At 38.7% G+C, this 25,456-nt stretch overlaps 1 protein-coding gene across 1 annotated transcript in view; it reads right to left on the minus strand.

The window, feature by feature from the left end:
• CADM2 (cell adhesion molecule 2) overlaps positions 1–25,456 on the minus strand; it is a 381,557-nt gene that overhangs the window by 141,957 nt on the left and 214,144 nt on the right. The window contains exon 6 of the mRNA XM_044285938.1: positions 1,418–1,596. Within this exon, the coding sequence (XP_044141873.1) occupies positions 1,418–1,596 (179 nt within the window). The remainder of the gene's footprint in view (positions 1–1,417; positions 1,597–25,456) is intronic.

The following is a 25,456-nucleotide window of genomic DNA, read 5'->3' on the forward strand; positions in this document are numbered from 1 at the left end:
AAAGGGAGTCTGTCACCTCCATATGGCCATACACAGTGCTTACATGGCTCTGTAGCACACCTATACAGGATTGTAACGGTACCTTTATTCTTTTCTTTAGACTTGCACCAGCAGGAAAAATGAAGTTTAATTCATATGCAAATGATCACCCGCAAGTGCCCAGGGGTGGCGTTCAGTGTGTAGGTGCCCAGGCTGCTCTGCCTTCTTTTCACTTTACTCCTCCCCAGCCTCTGCCTTTGCCCGCCCTCCAAGTCTCTTGCCTCATCGATAGGTCTGGACTTGGAGGGCGGGCAAAGGCAGAGGATGGGGAGGAGTAAAGTGAAAAGAAGGCAGAGCAGCCTGGGCACCTACACACTGAACTCCGCCCCTGGGCACTTGCAGGTGATCATTTGCATATGAATTAAACTTTGTTTTTCCTGCTGGTGCAAGTCTAAAGACAAAGATACTGTTACAATCCTGTATAGGTGTGCTACAGAGCCATGTAAGCACTGTATATGGCTATATGGAGGTAACAGACTCTCTTTAAGGCACATTTACACAAATTATCGGACGAAACCATTCCTTCCCGATAACTGATATTCAGAGATTCGTTCAGAATCTCAAATTTTTTAGGCACCATATGGATCCCAAATCTTTTCTGGTTTGATTTAGACGAATCGTGGAAAACAACGCCCAGAGCATAACAATCAATAGCGTTCTGTCACCGCCAGTCAGGAGGTAATTGCAGTTAGTTTCGGCCATCAACAATTGCCGTTTGCGGTGGCAATGATAAAAGTAGATACAGTTACACCTGATGCTGTATCAGACTGAGCAAGGAAAAAAGAAAAAAAATTGTAATAAAGTTGTGAAACAAGATAGGAACTTTTCATTAAAAAAAATATGTGTTTTAGAGGACTAGAGGGCATCATATATCAATTTCCAGGGCAATTGGAGCAACTTTAGTTCGGAACAAATAGATTTGAAACCAAACTTTTTGAAAAATTTTGCGAATGTGGAAAACGGACCAAATTTTGGAAGATTTGCTCATCTGTACTCATCAGTACAGGTAAAAAACCGAATTTTCATGATTATTTAGGTGTCCATATCAAAGATGATTCCACCTGATGAATGAGCATTTTGCACATTTAGGAACAAGCATTTACACTAGCATTTCTTATAATTGGTCGGACAATTGCCCCTTGTTAATCCAGCTTTAGTGTTGTATTAAGAGCTCAATTTTTGCCCAATCTTTGACCAATATTCTCCTTTAATTAACCACACTGCACTAGAAAGATGAAACGTGTAGGGTATATTCACACTGACATTTTTGTCGCAATTTCATTGCACCCGTATTGTGTTGCTATGTCAATATGACATTAATGAATGAGGCCCACAATGATACAGAATGATCACTCTAACAAATATTTAGTAAACCTACCGTTTATTATCAAGATGTATTCTGCACTGTTTTTACCAATGGAGTTGGTTGCTTCACATCGATATGTTCCATTGTCCGTTTTGTTCAGGAAAGTTATTGTTAGTTCACGTCCACTCACGACCATCCTGTCTGGATCTGGAAGCTCTCCACCATCCTTTGTCCATAATACTGGTTCTGGCCTGTTTAAAAATAAAAAATAAAACAATTTATGTTTAGTAATGTTTATCTTCGCACTAGAGCTTATGACCTTACAGAAGGATTTATTATTGACGTCAATGAGAGCTTTATAAATCTGTATATAATTTAAAGGGGTTATTTGGAAGTTTTATACTGATGACCTATCCTCTGGATAGGTCATTAGTATCTGATCGAATGGGGGCCTGACACCTGGGATCCCCACAATCAGCCGTTTGATAAGGCACTGGCGTTCGCAGTAGAGTGCTCTCTCAGCAAACCAAGCACAGCGCTGTACATTGTATAGTGACTGCTGGGTATCACAGCCCAGCCCCATTCATTTCAATGGGGCGGTGTTATGTTTAGGCCATGTGATCAATGAATGTGACAGCACAAGGCCTAGGCCTGGGATGGCTAACCTCCGGCACTCCAGCTGTGGTAAAGCTACAAATCCCAAGATACACATTTGCTTAGTTGTTCTCAGAACTTCAGAGAAATGAATGGAGCATGCTGGGAGTCGCAGTTTCATGACAGTTGGAGTGTCAGAGGTTAGCCATCATTGGCCTAAGCAAAGCTGGGGAAGGCCGGCACGCTACTGCAAGCTTCGGTGCCTTCTCAAATAACTGATCGGCAGAAGACCTGGGTCTCAGACCATCCACTTGTCAGATACTGATAATTGATGACCTATCGAAAGGATAGATTATCAGTGTAAAACTCCTAGAAAAATCCATTAACTCGATGGATTGGGATTGAGAGCGCTGTAACGAAAATGAAAAATGGATGTCCACCCCTCTTAAAAAATATATTATGAAATTGATCACATAATTTTTAACTGTGTAGAATAAAGAATAAAAAAAACTATAGAATGTATTATTATTAGCAATGATTTCTACTTAACTTTTCCCCTTGTCTAAAGACCCGCTTTGATTAAAAAAAACTAAAGCAAACAAAAAGAAAACCCCTTGATTTCACAATAGTCGTGAGATGTGCTATAGATTTCTATATGTGGCCACCCAGTGGTTGTAATGTGAATTGTGGGATGCTAAGAGTTTTGCCACCCTCACTCTGTTGCAATAATGTATTGAACTGGTATTGAGCAGTTCACGCGCACACTTCTCTACTAAGGATATACCTGTAGATATATTTGCTATATTTTTTATTTGCAGATGGTAACTTGGGTAATTATGTGATGACTATAAAATATTTTGAGCATCTCACTATGAAGCTGTAGAGGGATTCCTCAAGGGACCCATGATATTTTCTTGATCACAAGAATTTTATTGGCTGTGATTTTCTGCTTCCACTTCATATTAAAGTCTCCTAAATGTGCTCTAATAATTATTTTAAATACAGTTCACATATCAAGCTCCAAATATGAAGATCCAGTTTATTCATTAGCACTGGCTCATTTGTCCGGCAGCTGCTATGATAGCGAACATATTGCTCAAAGGACAGCTATTCTAAATCAAAAGCTGCTGGATGTTTTTCTTCTCCGTGTAATATTTCTAAATGATTCCTATTCCACTGACCCGCAGCGCATTTTTGTTTTCTCATCCAAAAAAATATATATTCCCAAGGTGGACAGCTGAGTTCAGTGAGATCATAAAACACAAAGAAAGAGCTACAGTACATTAATTTTGTCTTAATTAGTGGTGTTCATAAATCATATTTCAACAATCTTCGTAGCCTGGGTTTTGCTAAAAAAATAAAGACAAAGTATTTGCAGGGATTTTTGGAACATTAATGAACCGTGTCAGCACTAAATGCTCAAATGGGTCATTAGAGAAAAGGGTCTGCCTTTCTTTCCCAGCATAGCGCCACTCTTGTCTTTTGGTTACATTTTGTTATTGCAACTCAGCCCCATTCAAAAGAACAGCGGACAGGGCCCAATCACAAGTGTTTATGGAAAAAGGAAACAATGGAGGCAAATTTTTCAAGCCCTTGACTCCAGAATTATGGCTTCTAACAATCACACACTTTTGTGTGCAATTGATGATCTCAGGCCAAGCAATATTGGTGATGTTGAATTTCAGTGCCAGATCCTTTTATGCATTTCCTCTTCAGCATAAGGCAGCATGACCTCTTCAAGTATTCTGATGTATTCAAACTGATCTATGATCCCTGGTATGCAATAAATAGGCCCAACACCTTAGTATGAGAAACATCCCCGTATCATGATGCTTGCGCCACCATGTTTCACTATCTTCACAGTGTACTGTGGTTTGAATTCAGTGTTTGGGGGTCGTCTGACAAACTGTCTCCGGCCACTAGACCAAAAAAGTACAATCTTACTTTCATCAGTCCCAAAAATGTCTCTTTAGGCCAGTCAATGTGCTCTTTGGCAAATTATAACCTCTTCAGTCATTTTTCAACAGTGGGACTTTGCGGGGGCTTCTTGCAGATAGAAGACGCTTATGTGAAGCCAAGCTAATTGTAACAGTGCTCACAGGTAACTTTAGACCTTCCTTGATCTTCCTGGAGCTGATTGTTGGCTGAGTCCTTGCCATTTTGGTTATTCTTATATCCATTTGAATGGTAGTTTTTCACTTTCTTCCACGTCTTTCAGGTTTTGGTTCCCATTTTAAAGCATTTGCGATCATTTTAGCTGAGCAGCCTATCATTTTCTGCACTTCTTTATATGTTTTACTCTCTCCGTCAACTGTTTAATCAAGGTACGCTGTTCTTCTGAACAATGTCTGGAATGACCCATTTTCCTCAGAATTTCAGAGAGAAATGCACCGTAACCAGCATGTACAACATTTGCTGCCTTCCTTCCTTAAATAAGGGCAATAATTGCCACCTGTTTTTCAAAGAATGAATGACCTCACTCATTGAACTCCACACTGCTATTATTTTGAACATGCCCCTTTCAATTAGTGATTGAATTATAGAGAATCATCTGTTGGGTTTCTATTACTCTACTACACCTGCTAGCAAAATTATTTGCCATGTAGAAATAAAATTTCTACCAAATACAGTGATTGATCAGGTTAGTGATGTCTGACTGATTATTTTGAACACAACTGTATATCTCTTGTACACTTCTCACTGCTTGAAAAAGGTCTCATTATGTTGGGCTGAAACGTTGCGGCTGAATCTTTTTTAATGTCTTTATTTGTGCTGCTGTGAGTAGTAGTAGCTATCTATCTACCTATCTATCACATGCAGATGCTATCCTTGATCTCCAAAGGACCCTGGCATTAGCACCAGTGCTAATGCTCACAATGGTGGGATAATATGCATAATGATATTTCAGTACATCAATAATGCTGACATCAGTATGAGAATACACATGGTGATGTAGAGAAATGAATGTGCAGAATTAATACAAAAAGTAATGCACTCTTCTATTGTCCATATACATCACTGACTGAATAGTTATTGGGGCCCCATGACATCTGCTATGCCTGCTGACCTGGTAGTTATGCCCATGAAATAATACAAGTTATATCCAATCTTTTCCTACAAAGCTATCTATCAATCTGATCAGTTACTCCTTTATAAGATGCTGCATTTTCATGGTGCCAAGATCCCTTTAAGAATATTTCAATTTTGAAGGGTGAAAACTTTAAAAAAATTCTGTATTGTGCAAAATGAACAAAACAAGGAAAATAGTCTATCTCATTGTTTTATGGTATCGTGACCTCACTGTTCTAGACAAAGTTTTACTTTCTTTTGATGTAAGTAAAACTCAGACTAATTGGAAGGAAGTTCTCAGTGGTTGATGATTGAGAAAAGATCATTCTTATAGGTTAGCGCCTTTCATTTTCTCTCGTTACTGGTAAGGGAGATGCCCAGAAATATTTTGCTTGGCAATATGTTATATCAATATATTCAAAATTGCATTCCTCGCCAATAATGTATTTTTCATTTTGTTTGCTATAAGCAGAAAATCTTGTTCAATAAACAAGTTCAGCAAAATATATTAGAAATGAAATAAAGTTGCTGTTTTTAATCTTGGGCTGAGCAGATAGCCTCTGGTGTGCATGCTTTGCATTTGCTGGCTTGTTTTTAATGATACATTTATTTAACACTTGCATGTCATGACACCTGTTACATTTTAAAATGACTCCAACAGTTTCATCTATTCTTCTATGCGTTTGTAAATTATAGATACAGTTGTAATGCTGTGTAACATATATCATGTCTCTGGGAGGCTTACGGCATATGAGGTATAGATAATGCAATATAACATGCATCACATAACACAAGAGGATTCTTGACAGGTCATATGTAAGGGCATCTGTCAACGGATTTGAAACAGGCTTACCCCATGGTCCCATGTTCATATGTACCTGCAGTGCTGATAAAAATGTTTTAATATATGTAAATAACCCTCTAGTAGCAATGGGGGGGTTGCTGTTACTGCTAGATACTTAGCTCTCACTGCAACTGCTGCACCCTCTCTGATTTGATTGACAGGGCCAGGCTGTGGAAATGTCATCATGCCTGGCCCTGTCAATCAAAGGGCAGAGGGTACAGCAGTTGCAAGTAAAGCAGAGCATCTAGGTGCAATGGTAACACCTCCATTGCTCCTAGAGGCTCAATTGCATATATTAAAATATCATTTTTCTCAGCAATGCGGGCACATATGAACATGGGAGCAACACAGGATGTCTTCAACTGTCTCACTTTTTGAGCTTGTTGCCACTTTTAATTGATAAGAAAAGACAAATCAGACCAGAAACAAATTTGGTCATCTCTAGTAAGAATCCAGTTTATTATTTTTTGGGGAAAACTGAAGATGAATTTCAAATTTATATAATCGATTTGCCCATCTCTAGTATGTACTATCTATATATATATATATATCCAGAAAAAGGACGGCACTCCAGCAGAATGAAAGTGAAAAGCTTCTTTTACTCGACCATACGGTGCAACGTTTCGGCTCAACTGAGCCTTTCTCAAGCGTATATATATCAATCATTCCGCTTTATGGATTAATTTTCTCCTAATATTTTTTCCTTTTTTCCAGTACTGTTCCTCAAATAGTTTTCCCAGTGCTTTTTCAGACTATATATATATTTTTTATCTTTTGCTTTGCTTGTGTCCCCACACAATGCTTCTCTGGAAAAGACACATGCAAGCTATTATGCTTTCCAAAAAGACAGGAAATGTCTCATACCAGAAACACAGCTTGTTCTGGGTAACTACCCTTTAACAGAGCTGAGCAACGCACATTTGCTTGGCTGCCCGAGAGGCCTTGTTTGGGATAGTATGTCTCCTTATTCAGGGTGTGCATGTGGAGTATTGTGAACGAATCAACACTCATCTGGGTTTCTGGGAAAAATCTATAAAAATTAGCACTACTTACATTTGCTCACATCAGATAGTCTTAAAGAGGTTGTCTCACTTCAGCAAGTGGTATTTATCATATAGAGGAAGTTATTACAAGGCACTTACTAATGTACTGTGATTGTCCATATTGCCTCCTTTGCTGGCTGGATTCATTTGTTCCATCACATTATATACTGCTCGTTTTCATGGTTACGACCACCCTGCCATCCAGCAGTGGTGGTCGTGCTTGCACACTATAAGAAAAAACACCAGCCTATGTGACCTCCCACGGTCCCGGCCACCAGAGAGGCTGCCACTTTTTCCTATAGTGTGCAAGCAGGCCCACTGCTGATGGTTTGCAGGGTGGTCGTAACCATGGAAACGAGCAGTGTACAATGTTATGGAAAAATGAATCCACCCAGCAAAGGAGGCAATATGGAGAATAACAATACATTAGTAAGTGCCTTGTATTAACTTTCTCTACATGATGAATGCCATTTGCTGAAGTGACACAACCACTTAAAGAAAGCTAATTTAAATATCTTTGCCAAAAACCTAGAGGGGCATTGCCTGGCGTACAATACTCCACACATGTTCTATGCATACTCGGCACTCTCCTTTATGAGAAAGAGGACCCGCCAGGCTACACATAAATATTGTCCAGAAACCCAGAGTGGCCTTTCTTTCTCACACCGCCTGTATTTAGCAAATATTACGCTTGTGCAGCACATTATAATTTCTGGTGGGAAATAAAAGAAAAAAAAAAAAAAAAAAAGCTATTTAAAGCTTTGTCCACATTTCCGTCTGGTGCATTACTGGAACCAATTGACCCAATGACTATAATGTGTACATTTGGGTTTTCATCATGCAACCGGGCATTTTACCAGACAAAATAATGCGGCATTCTCAAAAGCATTGCAGCTTCAAATAAATGTGACGTTCAACTCTGCTACATCTGTAATTCACATATAAGATTTGGCTTAATTGCACAATTTTAGATGCTGAAGTCTTCCTGCAGCATATCACCGCGGCCTCATTGACAGCACATGTAGATATGGACATATACCGGTGGTATACAAAATATTCTTCCTCTGCGATCAAACATTGAAATTGCAACACCAAGAAGGACAAGGTGTAAGATTACTGAGGAAGTAGCAGGTATTGCTAATATCTACAGATACACTAACAGGTTTGTATTAAATTGATCTGGTTGTGAAACCAGTGGTACGGCCATTTCGCCATAGACTCCAAGGAGCCATTATCGAACAGGAGAACACCAGGCTGCATGTTGCTCATGCTACTGTGAGCAGTAGTGATGAGCGGCAGGGGTCATATTCGAATTTGCGAATATTCGTTATATTCTACCATTTTTTTTTACTCGAAAAATCGGCAAGGTAATGATTGTGTAATATGCGAATTTTAGTAATTTGAATTTTCGGATTCAAATTTTTTATTGCAAATTTTTCAACTTACAACTATTAGACAAAGATTATAGCACTATGTTAGCTAAATTGCTCTATATTCGATTTTTTTTCCGAATATTCGCTATATTGCTATAACAAGAATATATAGCATTATAGCGAATATTCGAAAAAAACAAATATAGAGCAAAATTCGCAAACACTACTACTCCTAAAGTCAAGTATATTGCAGCCTTCTTATTGGCCCACAAGCTAGAAGCAGGGAAGGATCATGTGTACTGATAAAAATAAAAAAAATTGAATTAAAAAAAAAGGGATTTTTTTCTCTCGAATATTCGACATTACGAATATATATAACTATATTCAAAATATTCGTAAATTTTAGAAGTACCTATATTCGCGATAAAAATGCGAAATTCAAATATTTGTGATCAACACTGGTGAGCAGTTTACATTGCCTAAACCTGCTACCATGGACTGCAGCGTCTCCAGACTTGTCCCCATCGAGCACAAGTCATTGGCCGTTATTTGCACAGGAAGCTGCCACCAGCAGATCTTTATGATTTGTGTACCCAAGTTCATTTATTGTGGCAGACCATTCCACACTCCCTCACTAATAGCATGCCAATGTATGTAAGTGCGTAGCGACCATACTCAATAATGAATAAAGAGAATTTTTTTAAATAATTTTGGGGTCAATTATTAAAACTGGCCTCTACATAATTTAGGTGCATCAATCTCCAGCCTAAATCTATGCCAGCTTCCTTGCTGGTTTAGATTTAGATAATTTTCTAGATTATAAATGAGACGGTCTGGCCGACCCGCTCCCTTCCCCGCCCACGCCATGCCCCCTTTTTTCTTAGACCTGCCGTGAGGGGGGAAAGGTCGCAGATTTAGCCAGGATTGTCGTTTTCAGGATCGTTTCTTATCTGTAGGCTTTCCGGTTAATGATTTATCTTACATAGATGCTCTTTAGGTATATCCTACACCACAATGACATTAATATGCACCATCCAATACTGTCATACATGTGATTCTACTAAGGGCATTCAGCGATCGCTCCTATGCATTTAATTTTTTACATTTGCTTATTGTTGTATATTATATTCTGTCACTGTAGCCTTTCACATATGTCTATAGGTGATAAGGGATCTTTTTGACATATTTTTTGTTGTTTATATTTGGTTTCCTTGGATCATTTTCACACATACCCTTTGTGATTTGATGTTTGGACCGCACTGTTAGTGTGCACTCTTTATTGTTGGGATTTTCCCCTCCAATAGTACACAGGTATACCCATACAGTATATCTTTTATATATTTGTCATTTTGCATTAATAAAATTATCAGATTTTTATTTTTGTATCTTCCAGCTCGCTCTTTCTTCTTTTTGGCTTTTTCATGTGGCTGTTTTGAGCTGGGCTCTTCATTATATTTATGCAGGCATATATAGTAATAAATGTCGCCCTTTTGTTTTCATTACATTAGCATGCCTATGGATCCTGTGATTTCCATAATTCCATGACTTTTCCTTCTTGAAATTGCAATAGTATATTTTAAATGAGTTAATTTACCATAAGTACTTTACTTTATATTTGAATATTTTCTAATTATTTTTATACTGTTATAATTGTTTTTGTATTTATTTTTCCTATTCTAAGTATTAAATGAAATATATTGCACATTAAATTACAATACATTTAAATAAAATGTTTGCTTTTTCATTAAAACATGCGACTGGTAAAAATATGTCTATAACATAACCAGAATATACAAGTAGTAACACAACAATAACATACCATTTACCTTTTCAAATTATTTTGGCAATTTCATCTATATCCAATTACTTTCCTTAAACTTGAGCAAATTTAGGAAAAGCCTGTGCATTTATCACTGCGCCCCACCTGTCCCTGTGCACACCAGAGCTTTACACATATGCAGATGGTTTTATATTAATTCCAGTTCAATTTTTAAAATATGGAAAATTGATTACCAGTTTTCTTATTGCTTACATTAATGTCTACATACAGATCTTACATTTCATTTAACTCCACCAGACAGAAGTTAATACAGTAATTTCAAGCATATAAAAAAATCTGATGATGTCATGTCACCAGGGGGAAAGGCTGTATGCTACGCATTATGCAAAGCACATAGCTTTATTATACCTCTATGCTGTGGTTAGATGATAGCAATTCAATAAAATGCAAAAGTTTCATACTCGATGTCAAATCAATGTTTACCACTCTTGCTGCAATAAATGGACTTAATAAATATGCATGTAAATGGCCTCAAAATGAAATAAATCGCTAGGTACTGAGGATTCTTTAGCTTTTATCAGAGGTATTGGAACTTAAATGAATGTTTAAACCTCTTGAAGAAGTTTATATATGAGTTTTATTTTAGTTGGGTAGATATTAGTGTTGAGCGTGAATAATCAAAAAGTGAATTATTTTCGCGAATATCGGCACTTTGAAAATTTGTTAATATTTAGAATATAGTGCTATCTATTCGTAATGACGAATATTCATTTATTTATTTTTTTTAACACAGTACATATCAGGTGGTCATCCCTCCCTTCTTCTAGCTTGTGGGCCAATGAGAAGGCTTTGTCACAGCTTAGCAACATCCCTAGCAACCAATAGAAAAGTTGCCTACCCCACGCCGGTATTTCGCACGCATTACGCAAATAATACATTGCCAATTTTTGCAATCAAGAATATAATCTCAAATTTGTGAATTCACGATTATATACCGAATATTCTGCAAAATATTTGTGAAATATCGCAAATTCGAATATTGCCCCTGCCGCTCATCACTAATAGATATGCATAGATATCCAAAGCTATAGAGGTAACCATATCATCATTTTAATACATGATTTTTCTAATGCACATAAAAAATAATATACTAATAGTAGTGTTGAGCGAGTCGAAGTATCTGAAGTGGACTTTGATCAGAATTTCAGGAAAAATTTGATTTGCTGCTATGCCAAATTCCTTTGTGAGGTGTCTTCAATCAAGATGGGTGCAACGGCCTCTCTGCGATCAAATGGATAAGGTGAGAATTTTTCATTTTTTTACCACATTAACTCCAGAAAGCCCTCAATGACATTTTCAGATTCCACATTCAGCAATGGATGCGGCATCTAAAGGGTTTAATGATGGGGGTGGAGCAATTGCAATTCCCCGTCATTGTGCCTGCTACATACAAAGAAATGTACTTTGCGTCAAAGTAATTTGTCACAAAGCAAATTTCTTTATCAAATTTGGTGAAGCAGCTGAATCGAATTTTCCATAACTTCACTCATCTCTAACTATTAACATACTATAACATAGCATAATACAGTGAAACTGCTCCAGAAGACCACCCGTGATCCAGGGTAAGGTTTTTAATTTCCTTTATACAGTATATGTATATTGGAAATTTCAGAAGTTCAAATGTACAATACGGTAATGATATTGACTTGATTGTCCATCCAATAATTTTTGAGCTTGTCTTTCCACCCACTCTGTTAGACTCTATATATGAATTATTTAAAATAAAAAATTCAACCCAAGTTTTTGAAACAATTTGGATTTGGCAGAATCCGAATTTCTTGAGATTTGATTCTGGAGACATTCAGATAGAGTGATAGAGAATTTTCCAGGCATTCAAAGTATTTTTAATTCAGATAGAATCGATTCATACCTGAATCACATTTCTTGACCGATTAAGAGAAATTGGACCCAAATAAATTGCTTATGGCTAGGAAAATCCAGCTCTCAGCATAAAGGGGCTGGTTAAGTTCTGTGGTTCCTTCACCAATTCCCCCCCCTTAAGCAGCATTGAATATGGAACTAAAATTTAGCCCTAATCACTTGAAAGGAACTGTGTTGGGAATGACCCTTAGGGACCTTGGCGCCTGGTTTCTTTGAACTAGCTATGCATTAGAGTTTGAGCCCCATTGATAATTGTATAGTATAAGACCTCATGCACACGACCGTGGTTTGGGTCCGCATTTGAGCCGCATTTTTTGCGGGTCTGATGTGGACACAGTCACTTCTATGGGGTTGCAAAAGATGCGGACAGCGCACAGTGTGCTGTCCGCATCCACACGCCCTTACCACGGCCCTGCAAAAATAAAAATAAATAAAACATCTACTATTCTTGTCCATATCACTGACAAGGATAGGACTGCTCTATTGAGGGCTGGATGATCCATTCTTCAAAATATGGAACGCAAAAGGCCAGTATCCGTGTTTTGTGGCTCCTCAATTTGTGGATCGCAAAACGGACATGGCTGTGTGCATGAAGCCTAAGTGATATTAAAAGGCAGCGCTGGCACACAAAAACCACCAGCCAACATATAATATCCATCCACCATACTGTAGAATAATAAAAGCACAATGGTCAGTGTGGTAAATTTTGCACCACTACTCATGTCACATAGAAATCTTTAATCACACAGTCATAGTCAGGCTTTGTTGATTGATAGCATTTATCAAGGCATTCTTTGGCCAAATGCACTTTTTTTTATATTAAACCAATCCTCTCGGTATATGTTGAGATATAGTGAAAGTTAAAAGAGTTGTGTAACAAGTGGCATTTATCATGTAGATAAAGTTAATACAAGGCACTTATTGATGTATTGTGATTGTCCATATTGCCTCCTTTGCTGGCTGGATTCATTTTTCAATCATATTATACATTGCTAATTTTCATTGGTTACGACCAACCTGCAATCCATCAGTGGTGGACGTGCTTGCACACTATTTTAAAAAGCATAGGCTACTCTGGTGGCCGGGACCGTGGGTGCGCACATAGGCTAGTGCCTTTTTCCAATAGTGTGCAAGCACAACCACTCCTAATGGATTTTTGGGTGGTCATAACTATGGAAATTAGCAGTGTATAATGTGAGGGGAAAAATGAATAAAACCAGCAAAGGAAGCAATATGGACATACATTACTAATACATTAGTAAGTGGCTTGTATTAACTTCCTCTACATAATAAATACTATTTGCTGAAGTGACACAACCCCTTTAAGAAAGGACACATCTGTACACCAGGGGCTTAGATAGAGAGAGGGACTCCACAACAAGGATCAATTGAAACAAGTCCACCAATTATGGTGGAAGTTTTTGCCCTCTCAATGAGGAAATTTTTTGGGTAAGGCACCGGTTTAGGCACCGGCCTCTACATAACTTTGGTGCATCCACTGACAGCTAAATCTATACCAGCTTCCTTGCTGGCATAGATTTGGATAATTTTCTATGTTTAAAACAGAAAATGATAAATGAGATGGGCCAGCCGGCCCGTCCCCTTCCTCTACCACGCCACAATACCTTTATTTAGTCCTGGCATAAGTGAGGAAAAGTTGCTGATTTAGCTGCAAATCTCCTTTGAAATTGAATCCACGACAGATATCTGCCAAAAAATTGGCGTACATTTAATAATAAATGACCTCATTTATTTCCATTTAATATGGAAATGAGAGTCCTTGCCAACCAGTATAAACATTGGCTTGGACTCCTCTCTAATATGGCTGCAAGTTGTAATTCTATGATTGGCCTGCACGTTTCCATGCTTCCAGCTCAGGAATAAATTTAACTTCTGAAACTTTACATTTTTGTTTTAGAACTTTTGCCATCTTTTGTTATTTAAGGCACCTTTCCAGTTAGAACAATTTACAACATTAGAAAACCCCGCTATAAAGCCATTGTCATACAGAAGAACTATAAAAGGTTCATCAATCTTTGCTTTGTCTCAGAGATTTACATTTCTAATAATGCATACTGCCACTTCAAATATAAAAAAAGAAAAAAATATTCCCCAAATGAGGTTTCATGCCTATTTGGTCATCTTCTATAATAAAAATTCTCTTCAGTCTCCTCTGATATATATCCAGTCTTGTCTGGTCACATCATTTTCATTATAAGAACGTGCATAGTAGACAATAATGTCAGCAGTCAGAAGCTCATTCATTTTATTAGATTTAAAAGGTTATGACATTGCCATGCTTATTGTACTAAGAAGGGTATATACAATAATGAAGGTAAGACGAAGATCCTTGAACACAACAATTGATTTAAACTATCTATAAATAAATTTAAATTTAAGATCTGGGAATATGTCCTCTGTATCAGAAGCTCTATCAGTAACCTCATCACTGAAATATTTTTATTTTTTATATCAAACAGGAATATTTAGGTAGCATATTCTTCCTGTCCAAACAATGCACATCATGGAAGAACCTGAAGGGTAATGTATCTGACACTGTGCCGTGGTTTCTGATTCTAATAAGAATAAAAACGGTTATCCTACAAAAATAATCAATCACTAAACCACAGAATAGATGATCAACCAGTGGGACCAAGATGATCCTGAATGCTAGTGGTGTAGGTCAATTTAGAGCCCAGTTTTACTTTTAAACAATATAGAGACACAGATGTATTTTAGCATTTTTACAGGCAGTGATAAATCGTTGTATACAACACTCAGTTTCACGGGAGCAAAGGGTCCCCAAGACTCCTTAGTAAATGCAGCCATGGAGAGATGATAAACAATTTTAATGGGATAACCCCATTAAAACAAAGTTTTCATTCAACTATCATTATAGGATACTTAATACATAGTAACCATTGTATGGCTAGGGCACCACCATGCCGTGCAGTCCTGGCGAATACAATAATATAAAAAGTTGTCATACGTGCCCGCCAAGATTCTTATGCCTCATTTACACGTCAGTTTTTGGTCAGTGATTTCCATCAGTGATTTTGAGCCCAAACCAGGTGCGGCTCTAAACACAGAACAGGTGGAGATCTTTCCCTCATACCTTATGTCTGTGGAGGCTCCAACCCTGGTTTTGGTTCAAAATCACTGATGGAAATCACTGACAAAACACTGACGTGTGAATGAGGCCTTAGATTGATTGTTTTGTAGGCAGATGACTTTGCTAGGAAACAAGGAATTGTAACAGCTGTACTGTTTCCTGGCAAACTTATGGGACCACTTAACAGTCATAAATTTGTCTCAAATTTTTCAAAAATGTTACATTTTGTGTTATTCTATTCAAGAAAACCAAAAAGAGAACGAGAGAGAGAGAGAGAGAGAGAGAGAGAGAGAGAGAGAGAGAGAGAGAGAGAGAGAGAGAGAGAAAGAGACACAGTTCCAGGCAATCAGAACACATTTGATTCAAGTAGAGTTTATTTAGACCCAAATGTAATTGTATGGGTGATTCAGCAAAATTAGACTGAAATAAAATTTTGAGAAATTCTTATTATTACTTCTTAGACATAATGATTGTTGCAGACTACCAAAAATGTATGCTCCTTGGTATGTTTTGCTTTCTCCATAAATCAGAGACTAATGCCAAAGCTTACCTTTATGTTAATATCCAAGGCCCCAAGTACAGTATACAAAACTTTGGTAGGATTCATGTTTATTTATATGTGAGTGGCATGCTTGACATGCAGTTTTTGAAGCCAAAACCAGGTGTGGATTCCAAAAGGAGGTGATGATGTATCTGTCCCTTATACTTACTCTTTCTTTATGACCCATTCCTGATTTTAGCTTCAAAGCTTACATAAGAAAACCTTATAGGGGTTATCCAACCCCTATAATGCCCTCCAAAATGCCCAGGTCCCTCACACAGGTTATACTTACCTTGCTCCCCGGCACCCGTATCGCACTTGTTATCCACACGTCCGCCACTATATCTCTCCCTCACATAGATCAAAACATCCAGTCATGGGGGGGGGGGGCATCCAGTTGTAGACCGCGAAGGTGAGGACCCTCCCTAGCATCACGTTCCTATCACATTCTGTTATTGGCTGATACACTCCCCACTCCGTCGCCAGATGTTTTGATCCACGTATGAAGGGGTGAAATCCCCATTTAACAATAACAATCAAAGGAGGAGAATAGAGTTTCAAAGAATGGAAAAAGCAGAGAAAGGTAAATTTAAAATAAAAGAAAAAGTTGGAAATAACAGAGCCTATATCACAACCATAAGGGGTGAGAGAATCGCTTCAGATCAAAGATCCAAATTCGATTCATTCCCCAACTTCGAAGTACCAGCCGGTATTAAAGCAAACTTCAGCTTCCTAAAAATGTTTTTAAAGTTGTAGACTTGAAGGCTGAAGTTATTCACTCGTGAGACTTCAGACATAGCAAATGTTGCATCCATGCAGTGCATACATTTTAATGCTACATGGAGACAGGACTCCACACAGCAATAAAAATTTGTTCTTGGATCCAAACCGCGATTCGTTCACCCCTAATTACCATATTTCCTACATTCTTCTTCAGTGAAAAGATAAAAGGCCTCAGAATTGGTAGAGAATACAGATAATCATGAGTTACAAGGGTAAGGGGACTGAATAATTAGATCAGTTTGAAACTATGTTATCTTTCTCTTATAGTAGGAACTATTTTTAGCTCATCTATGGGATCAGATAGATACTCTGACCCTTAACCTCTAAATCCTATACTTGCCTATCTTTTCTGCTTCCCCCAAATCAACTTCACCTTTGTTTAATATATTCCACCCCTTGACAAGGCGCCATAGTAATCAGATAATCAATGTTATTCACTTCACCTGTCAGTGGTTTCAATGTTGTGACAGTTTGATGTACTGTATATTTAATGCCGTTATATCGATAGTATCTATAGACTCTTGTAAGGACTCTACTGCATTGCCAGTATTTTATTGTGGCCGTGTCCAATTATATCATAATTGCAAAGCTACTGCAGAAGCGATGAGAAAAGTTAACAAAGCAGAAAATAACTATGACTATATCTCATGGGATTTGAACAGACAGTCATCTGTGTAATTCAGGTCAAATATTAGTTGATTTTAATGTTGTTTTATTTGCCTTGCAGAAGTGCTCAGATACAAGGTGACCGAACAGATATGGGGCACAGTCATCATATATATTATATTCCATGTCAAAATACTCCTAATACATATAAAAAAATACAGGGGGACAGTTATTAAGATCTGCGTTTTAGATGCCAGTCTTAATAAGGCCTTGCACTGGCGGTGGATCCGCAGTTACGTAGAAGTGCTGGGCTCTCCATAAGTTCGGCACATCCAGTTCTAAATGTAAGACAGCTTCCGAAGGTCCCCCCGGTCAGACCTTCCTGAGGACTGCAGATAGTGCTCGTAGTGAGTGACCAACTGACTACACAGCATGTTTCTATTGCTGCGTATTTTTGACCGTTAGCGAGGGTCTAGCAATTTGGATAGCCAGTAGTCATCCCTCTGCCGAATCCTGACAATGCAGCTGTCACTACGCAAACATGACAACATGCATCATGCTTATTGCGCAAGGGACTCCATATCCACTGCATACTGCTACTGTCGGTCTGTGTCGTTGTCGTCCTCCAGCTCCTCATGCTCCTCCTGCTCCTCGCCCTTTGGCAGATAAACCACCTAGGTGTATACAAAATTCCTGGGCTCCTCCTCCTCTGCCAGTTCATCCTCCTCAGGGCTCAGGTGACCGTGAGATGTAGGCAACACATCGTTTGGCACCTCACCAATCATATTTCTCAGCATCCCCTCCAGGAAGTTAAGGACTGGAATGGCATCATTCCCATCCCGTAGTTCTGCTGATTGAAAATTAAAATGGCCTCCTCAAACGGCCTGAGCAAATGGCATGAGTCACACATGAGCTGTGACTAGCTAAGATGGAAATTACACCTGGGGGTAAAAATGTCCGTCTGCTGCAAAAAAAAAAATTGTTGACCACCCTTCTCAGTTCGAACAGGCGGTCTAACATTTAGAATGTTGAGTTCCAACAGATGGAAACATCACATACCAGGAGAAGTTGGGGAAGTGGAATTTGCCTTTACAGTTTATGGAGGGCGTCTTTTGCACGGTAAGAGTGGCTAAAGTGCATGCACAATAATTAATTGCCGATTTGCACAATCGTGAATATATTGGAGTACTCTATCTGCATATAAAGCTATTGTAATGTTCTGCCGTGCCAACCATTTTCTCCAGTCTCAGGAAACTTCTAGCTGCTTGAAAAATGTAGCAACAGTGACCCACGCCTGCATTGTGTGCGCAATACGTGCATATTACATTGTCGATTTTTGCAATCAAGAAAATAATGGCAAATTCTCGAATTTGCAAATATATGACAAATATTTGCCCAAATATTCACAGAATATTGCAAATTCAAATATTGCCCCTGCCGCTCATCACTATCCATGACACAGCACAGACAAAACGTTCTTCCCGTTATCAGTAGCCATTGTTCCTATCTATAGTTGGTGAGGAGACAGTCAGCATTTGATTTCTTTATTGATGACTGTGGTTCCATTAGCCCAAGCTGACAAGATGCAGAACCACGTGACAATACCAGCTTTGCATAGGTGATATGATGGAGGAACACTGTGAACTGTGTCTAGAGGGGACAAGGTGAGGACAAGGTGGGGGATAAGAGCATAAACTATACCAGATACCCAGAGACCCAAGGACTGCCCCACCTTCTGTTCAACTTACATTTTCAGGTCTGGTACAGCTATTTGGGAAAAGTAATGTCAGCTTGGCATTTTCCACTTTGGGTGGGCACAGGTCAACAGTTCTCTGAAATGTGCAGAGTAAACTACAAGGAAAGGGAGGGACTATAGTACAAGCAACTTTGCCAGGTGCACTTTGAGCTTCTGCGCCACTGGATGATTGCACACATACTGCTGTCGGTTAGCAATCACCTCGGTGATCGATTGCTGTCAAAACACGTGACGAGAAGAACATCAAGATCAATAGGCGACATTGAAGTTGATGGAAAGGAATGACAGCTTCCTTCTGCCGAAGCTGACGAGCCCTGACTGCTTATGAGAGGGTGCAGGCCAATGGAAGATGCAGCGGTTTCTGCATGAAGCTTGAAGACTAAATGAGTGGCACGGTTTTCCCATGCCAATTTATGATGATGCTCCATGTGTTGACACAGTCTGATACCACCACCCCTTCTTCTGCTGCTACTTGTGCCAGCTACAGCATCATTTTTGCCACTGCCCATTTCCTTGGAGGGCCCAGGCAAATGTCTGTTGGCCATAGTGTATAACAGCTGTATCGCTAAGAGAACAGATTAGCTATAAATATATTTGTGCACTGCACACTGATGTACACAGTGATAAATTACACCTGCCTATAATACTGATGCACAGTAACTCTACAGCTAACAGAATGGATTAACTATGAATATTGGTGCACGTCAGTACACACTTATGTACATGGCAATAAATGAGACCTGCCATTAAGGCCTCATGCACACGACCGTTGTTCTGGTCCGCTTTCGAGCCACCGTTGTTCTTGTCTGCTTTCGAGCCGCAGTTTTGCGACTCGGGAGTGGACCCATTCACTTCAATGGGACCCATTCACTTCAATTAGAACCTTCCAGAACCCTGTTGACTGGACTTAACAACCCCCCAGTGTTTTATGTTGGATCAGTTTGATAGAGATCCATCAAGGCACATAGAAGTCTATGAAGAACAAACTAACAAATACACTTTGATAATTAACCTTGTCTATGTAATGTACACCATACACTAATTTACCCACAGAGAGGTAAAACACCAAAACTACATCTCCATCTATCATGTGTCATTTGTATATATTTATTTACATGGAGGGGGGCTTCAGTGTCCCATTAGATACTAGGGTCCACATGTATGACTGTGGTCTTTGTATCCCTCATAGATGGAGTGCACAACCTTTTCTGGTTGGGGGCCACATTGTCACTGAAAGAATACCAAGGGCCAAAAATAAATGTTAATGTTAAAAGGGTGTTAACTGAAATACTGTATTTAAGATACATATGAGCAGCCACCAGACATAGACATACATGTCTGTTACCAGATGGTTGGGGGCAGCATTTGGCCCCCGTGCTGCAGGTTGTGCACCCCTGCATTATAGTGTAAGACTTACCTTTGTAATAGGTTACAATTAATGCGAGCATTGTAAAGTTGTCTTGGGACAGCATATCTTTAACTGTTTTATCAGCTTTTTACAGTCACTGATGCAGAATAAATATTACATAGGCAATAACCATGAACACCACAAGGTAGCAGTTAATTATCGTAATCATTTTAATTAATCATTGATTTTGCACGCAACGGCAGCAGGTGTTAGCCAGCCCTTTGGCACTGACATCATATCACTATATTTTAGCGCTATCATTATGTGTTGCCAACAGTGATATGAGGTGCTAACTGACCCTCCTTCTACTAAACAATTAACTCTTTATTAGGCATTATGCTAACTTGCTTCAGTACTCTACTGTGCCTTCCAAAAATACTGACAAAGAGTAGATTGCCTAGATTACATTTGCTTTTTGTGCTATATGTGCAAGGTTTATTTTAATCCAAAGTATTTTTTTCAACGTTGTTAGTATGTTTGTTTTCTATAGAGGTCAATAGAGATCTGTATTTTACTGTACATTTAATGATATCTATATCTATTCCATGGCTGACAACAGTACTGTAACAAATATGGATAAAAATGTTTAAACAAAAAGCTCACAAAGCTTGTACTAATACAAATAGTGAGCTAACCCATGTGCTCTGCAAAAGCCCTGCAAAAAAAATAGAACATGTCCTTTTTGTGTCCATTTGGCGGAAAAGGATAGGACATTTCTGCAGGAGTAAAAAAAAAAAGAAAAAGTGACATGTACTTGGCCAGTATCCGTGTTTTTTGTATCCGTGGTTTGCGGACCACCAAGCACTTACAGACACATGCATGAGCCCTGAGGTACTTGTACATGCTCAATTCAATACTTCAACTGCCACCAGCCATTATCTACTGTTGGAAGTTTTGAGAGATCTACTGCTGCAGCAAAAAGGACAAACCCTGACCTGCCTGCTTGAAACAAATTTAGCAGAGCAACTGGAGCAATGAATGGGGAGATCTCTGGATCCATGTGAGGTGGTTCTAAGTTTGTTAGAAAGAGATAGTCATGTACTGTACGATGTCTGATTCTACATTTTACGGTTATTCTGGGATAACCCTTTTAGGATGGCAAAATTTGTTCTACCATTTATACCTAATGATACTGAAATTGGTCCCAAAAAAAAGAGCTTCACATTCAAACATATTGTGAGTTTCTCCCCAATTCGTCTCCACTTAGCAGATGCCTCAGAAAAGAGGTCAAGCTGAGATGTCCTACTACCTACATATTACTGAACCTATGGGTCCAACCTAGATGGAGTACAATATCCTTTTCTGTTCCATCAGTTTTGCTTCATTTCTAGAGCATTATGTATCAATCACCCTGTGGTGGTTTTGGAATAGACATGCAAAAGCAGGAACCAAAAACGTATTGTATACCACCGTTGAAGAGAAGGTGAAAATGGCTTTCAAAGAAAAACCATGGGAATGTGACCTTTCTTATTGACAGCACACCATGCTGCAATGTACCAGACCATATCACATATTTACCAGCTTAGTCAATAGCACAGCCCGCTGTGAAAATCTCTCTCTGTATCACATCACCTATTGACAACATTTGACAGATACCGTACATTGATGTGGTGTTAGAACAAATATAGTCACTTCAGAGCATTGACAAGACTTTGCTAAAGATTTTTCTGTATGATAATCATGTCCCAAGATCTTAGATTCATTTCTAAGAAATACAAGTGTTTCTTTATATAGCTTCTATTATTCTGTGTTTTTTAGTCTCTCATTTTATAATATCAAGAGTAACTTTGAATTTGCTGGGAAGGAGATTTCAGATATAGGAGAACTACAGCTGAAAACATATGTCTACTTTTATTTACCTAGACTGTACTGATCTTGAGTTGCAGTCTGTATTATAGTCCAGAGATGCATTCATAATTCTAAAGGCTTCAGAGCTGAAATCTGCCATCATTACTTTTTGGCTCAATGTCTGTACTAAGCTTTGTCTTATAGAAAGTATAGCCTTTACACCAGGCACTGCACAGTATCTGTTGTTGACTCCCAGCACCATTGCTGATCAGCTAATTAAAGGACCTGCACTATTCCAACAAGCAGTGTTTACAAGATAAAGGTCTATACATGTTATAGTGGATACACCTGGTACTGCAGCTTCTATTCCTTCCATCCCCTTCCTCTTGGCGGGATATGTCCTGATATGTGTGTCATGAGATGACCAGCTTTTAAAAACAATATGACTTTGTGAAAGTCTATTGAAATATTTCTAGCCAATATAAGTACAGTATGTTTCATCACCCAGAGGTTGTGTTGTGAGTTGTAGCCTAACGAGGGTATCACTAGTATGTTGTGATATTGTATTGACTTGATTTCATGAGATATTGGAGTCAAACCAATTTGTAAATTATATTGAACTGAAATACAGGACATAACTATAAAATGTAGCTTTATATCGCTAGGGTTATTAATGGTGATTTGACCTCTAGGCCATAGCAACTGCAAACATGAAGAGGCCATAATGCTCTCATCTGTACTGTGTTGCCTTCTAAATTTTTCTATGATCCATTCTATTGGATTTTTTCCAACCAGTAGTTAGTCATAGCTAAAAGTTTATGATAAAACTGGTTGATCGTGGGCTGTACAGCAAATTTTCTGTCCAAAATTTGGCAGCTCTGATTTTCTATGATTGTAATTGTTTTTAGTGTTTGTCAAAAGTAAAGTGAGATGATACAGGTAGATTGTCCACCTGTCAAAAATCTTAATTCTGAATCAGAGTCAATAGGTGCCAAAAAAAATGACAATCACAATGAATATTGGTAGCTCTGAATCAGAGTAATGGTTTTGTGATGATATACACACTGATTCTGTGATTCTTGAGGACCTGTTGGATGTAAACAAGTTATATGGGATTAGTAAGGTATAAAGAAAATGTTTTAAGGTATAAAGAACATGATCTTGCACAAGGTAAATTGTAGGAATCTTTTCGCAGTAGATCAGATTGTTAACCAGTCCAAGACCATTTACACCTCTTTCTGACCAGGCACATTTTCTTTTTTGTTTATCTATGAAAGCCATAACTTTTTTATCTTTATTTTTCATTTTATTTTACACTTTGGGCCCACATTTGGTCATACAAGACTTTTAGAGGACATTTAACTTTATTTTGTTAAAAGTTACTTCTGATTTGTCCTCTAACCGGGGTTGACATAGTAGCCACAGTTATGGGGGAAATACAGCCCTCAGAGAGGTTTTATAAGGCTGTACAACCTCACTACAGAGCTGATCTGGCTCTGCTAAGACCCAAAAGCTCACACAGACTCTTGGATCCCGGCAATAACATGTCCACTGCACTGAAGCATAAAGCAGCATTTCTGCTTCCTGATCCTGATACATAGCAATGTGTATAGAGCAATGTGGAAGGCAGGAATGGCAAAAAAAACCATCCTTGCCATCTATACAGGGAGCCTTTCTGTCACTGAGAGTGGCTTCCAGCTCTGGCAGCTGCATGATTAGTGTGAATCTGTACTCTTTACATGGACATTTTAAAATGTGTGCCAACCTCCTGGACTTATATAGGCAATGGGTTGTCGGCAAGGGGTTAAACATATGTAATAAGGCTGGTAAATTATGGCATTTTTTTAATTTCAAGCTAAATCAAGGAATCCATCAGTAATTACAGAAATGTTTGACTCTCAGTTCCATTCTGATCATTTTTAGTGGTTATGTAATTGACAAAGTGCCCATTAAGTGAACTCTTCTCAATGGAAGATACTACTTGACAGCTATTATGAGTAATCATTTAAAACAAGGAACAATACAGCTAGACTGAGACAACAGGACATTGCAGACAATGTAATGCATAAAGCGCTAATTTAAAATATCCATCAACATACTCTACACATTGTACACATTCTGCCTTTTTAAAACTACTTCAAATCCACCATAAACCCACCAACACGACTTAAAGGCGCATTTTGGGCACAAACATGCTCAAAATAATGAAACAATAAAATTCCTCAAAAAGCTTCCCTCACCACCATTGCCGCTGTATCTGTTTGCATTCCTACAAAATGTTCTGACACGTCACCCGTCGTGACAAAGTGGCATATGGCATGTCACCATGGAGGAATGTAAACAGATGCATGGAGGACAGAAACATCTTTAGAGAGGGTACAGTGAAGGATATTAAAGCCAATTATATTGAGAATGTGATTATATTATAATCATTTTGGGCTATGTGTTTTTCCTTGTAGACTTTTATGGCAGCAAGTAGCAACATATCGCTAGGGTTATTAATGGTGATATGACCTCTAGGCCATAGCGACTGCAAACATGAAGGGGCCATAATGCTCTGATCTGTACCGCGTCTCCTCTTAATTGCTTCACTGAACACTACCATGGATGGCAGTAAGGCCCCTTACAGATGAGTGAGTTCCACGCTCCAGACTCACAGCTGAGTATGCAGCAGTTCCAGTCCTGACCTCCCAGCGCTGATGCTATATAACCCTTAGGGTCCATTCCCACCTCCGTGTGTGTTTTGTGGATCCACAGATCCGTGGATCTGCAAAACACGAACACCGGCAATGTGTGTTCCGCATTTTGTGGACCGCACATCGCCGGCGCTATAATAGAAAATGCCTAATCTTGTCCGCAATAGGACATGTTCTATTTTTTCCGGGAACGGAAATGCGGACCCGGTCCGCATTTACGGATCCGGGCAGCACATCGTGCGGCCCCATAGAAATTGATGGGTCCGCGATTCCGGAAGTGTGAATGGACCCTTACAGTTCTGGAATGTATTATATAACACTGACAGCATTATGTCAGTGTTATCCAAGGACCTCAAGCAAGGTCCTTCTTGCTTGAGAAAGCCTCTAATACTGAGCTGAAACATTGCAACTAGGGGTAGGGCGAATCGAGCTTCAGATCCAAGATTCGAAGTCGATTCAACTATGGATTTCTTTTTTTAAATGTTTTTAATGTCATAGAATAGAAGTCCAAAGTTATTCACCAAAGTCTCACGTGACTTTGGACTTAATTAATTTTGCCTCTGCTGGGCACATACATTTTAATGCTCTACGGAGACATATCTCAATCTCCCCTAATTGCAACCATTTTAGGTAATAAAAGAACTTTTGTTTTTTCACCATTTTGGAGGGTGCTGTCAATAGACGGGTATTTGGGTTATGACGTAGTCTAACAATTGGAAAGTAATAAAGTAACCAACATCTTATTCTTAAACATAATTGGACTTTTATCATATAATA

The sequence above is a fragment of the Bufo gargarizans genome, chromosome 3 (assembly GCF_014858855.1).
Source record: "Bufo gargarizans isolate SCDJY-AF-19 chromosome 3, ASM1485885v1, whole genome shotgun sequence".
Taxonomy (NCBI): domain Eukaryota; kingdom Metazoa; phylum Chordata; class Amphibia; order Anura; family Bufonidae; genus Bufo; species Bufo gargarizans.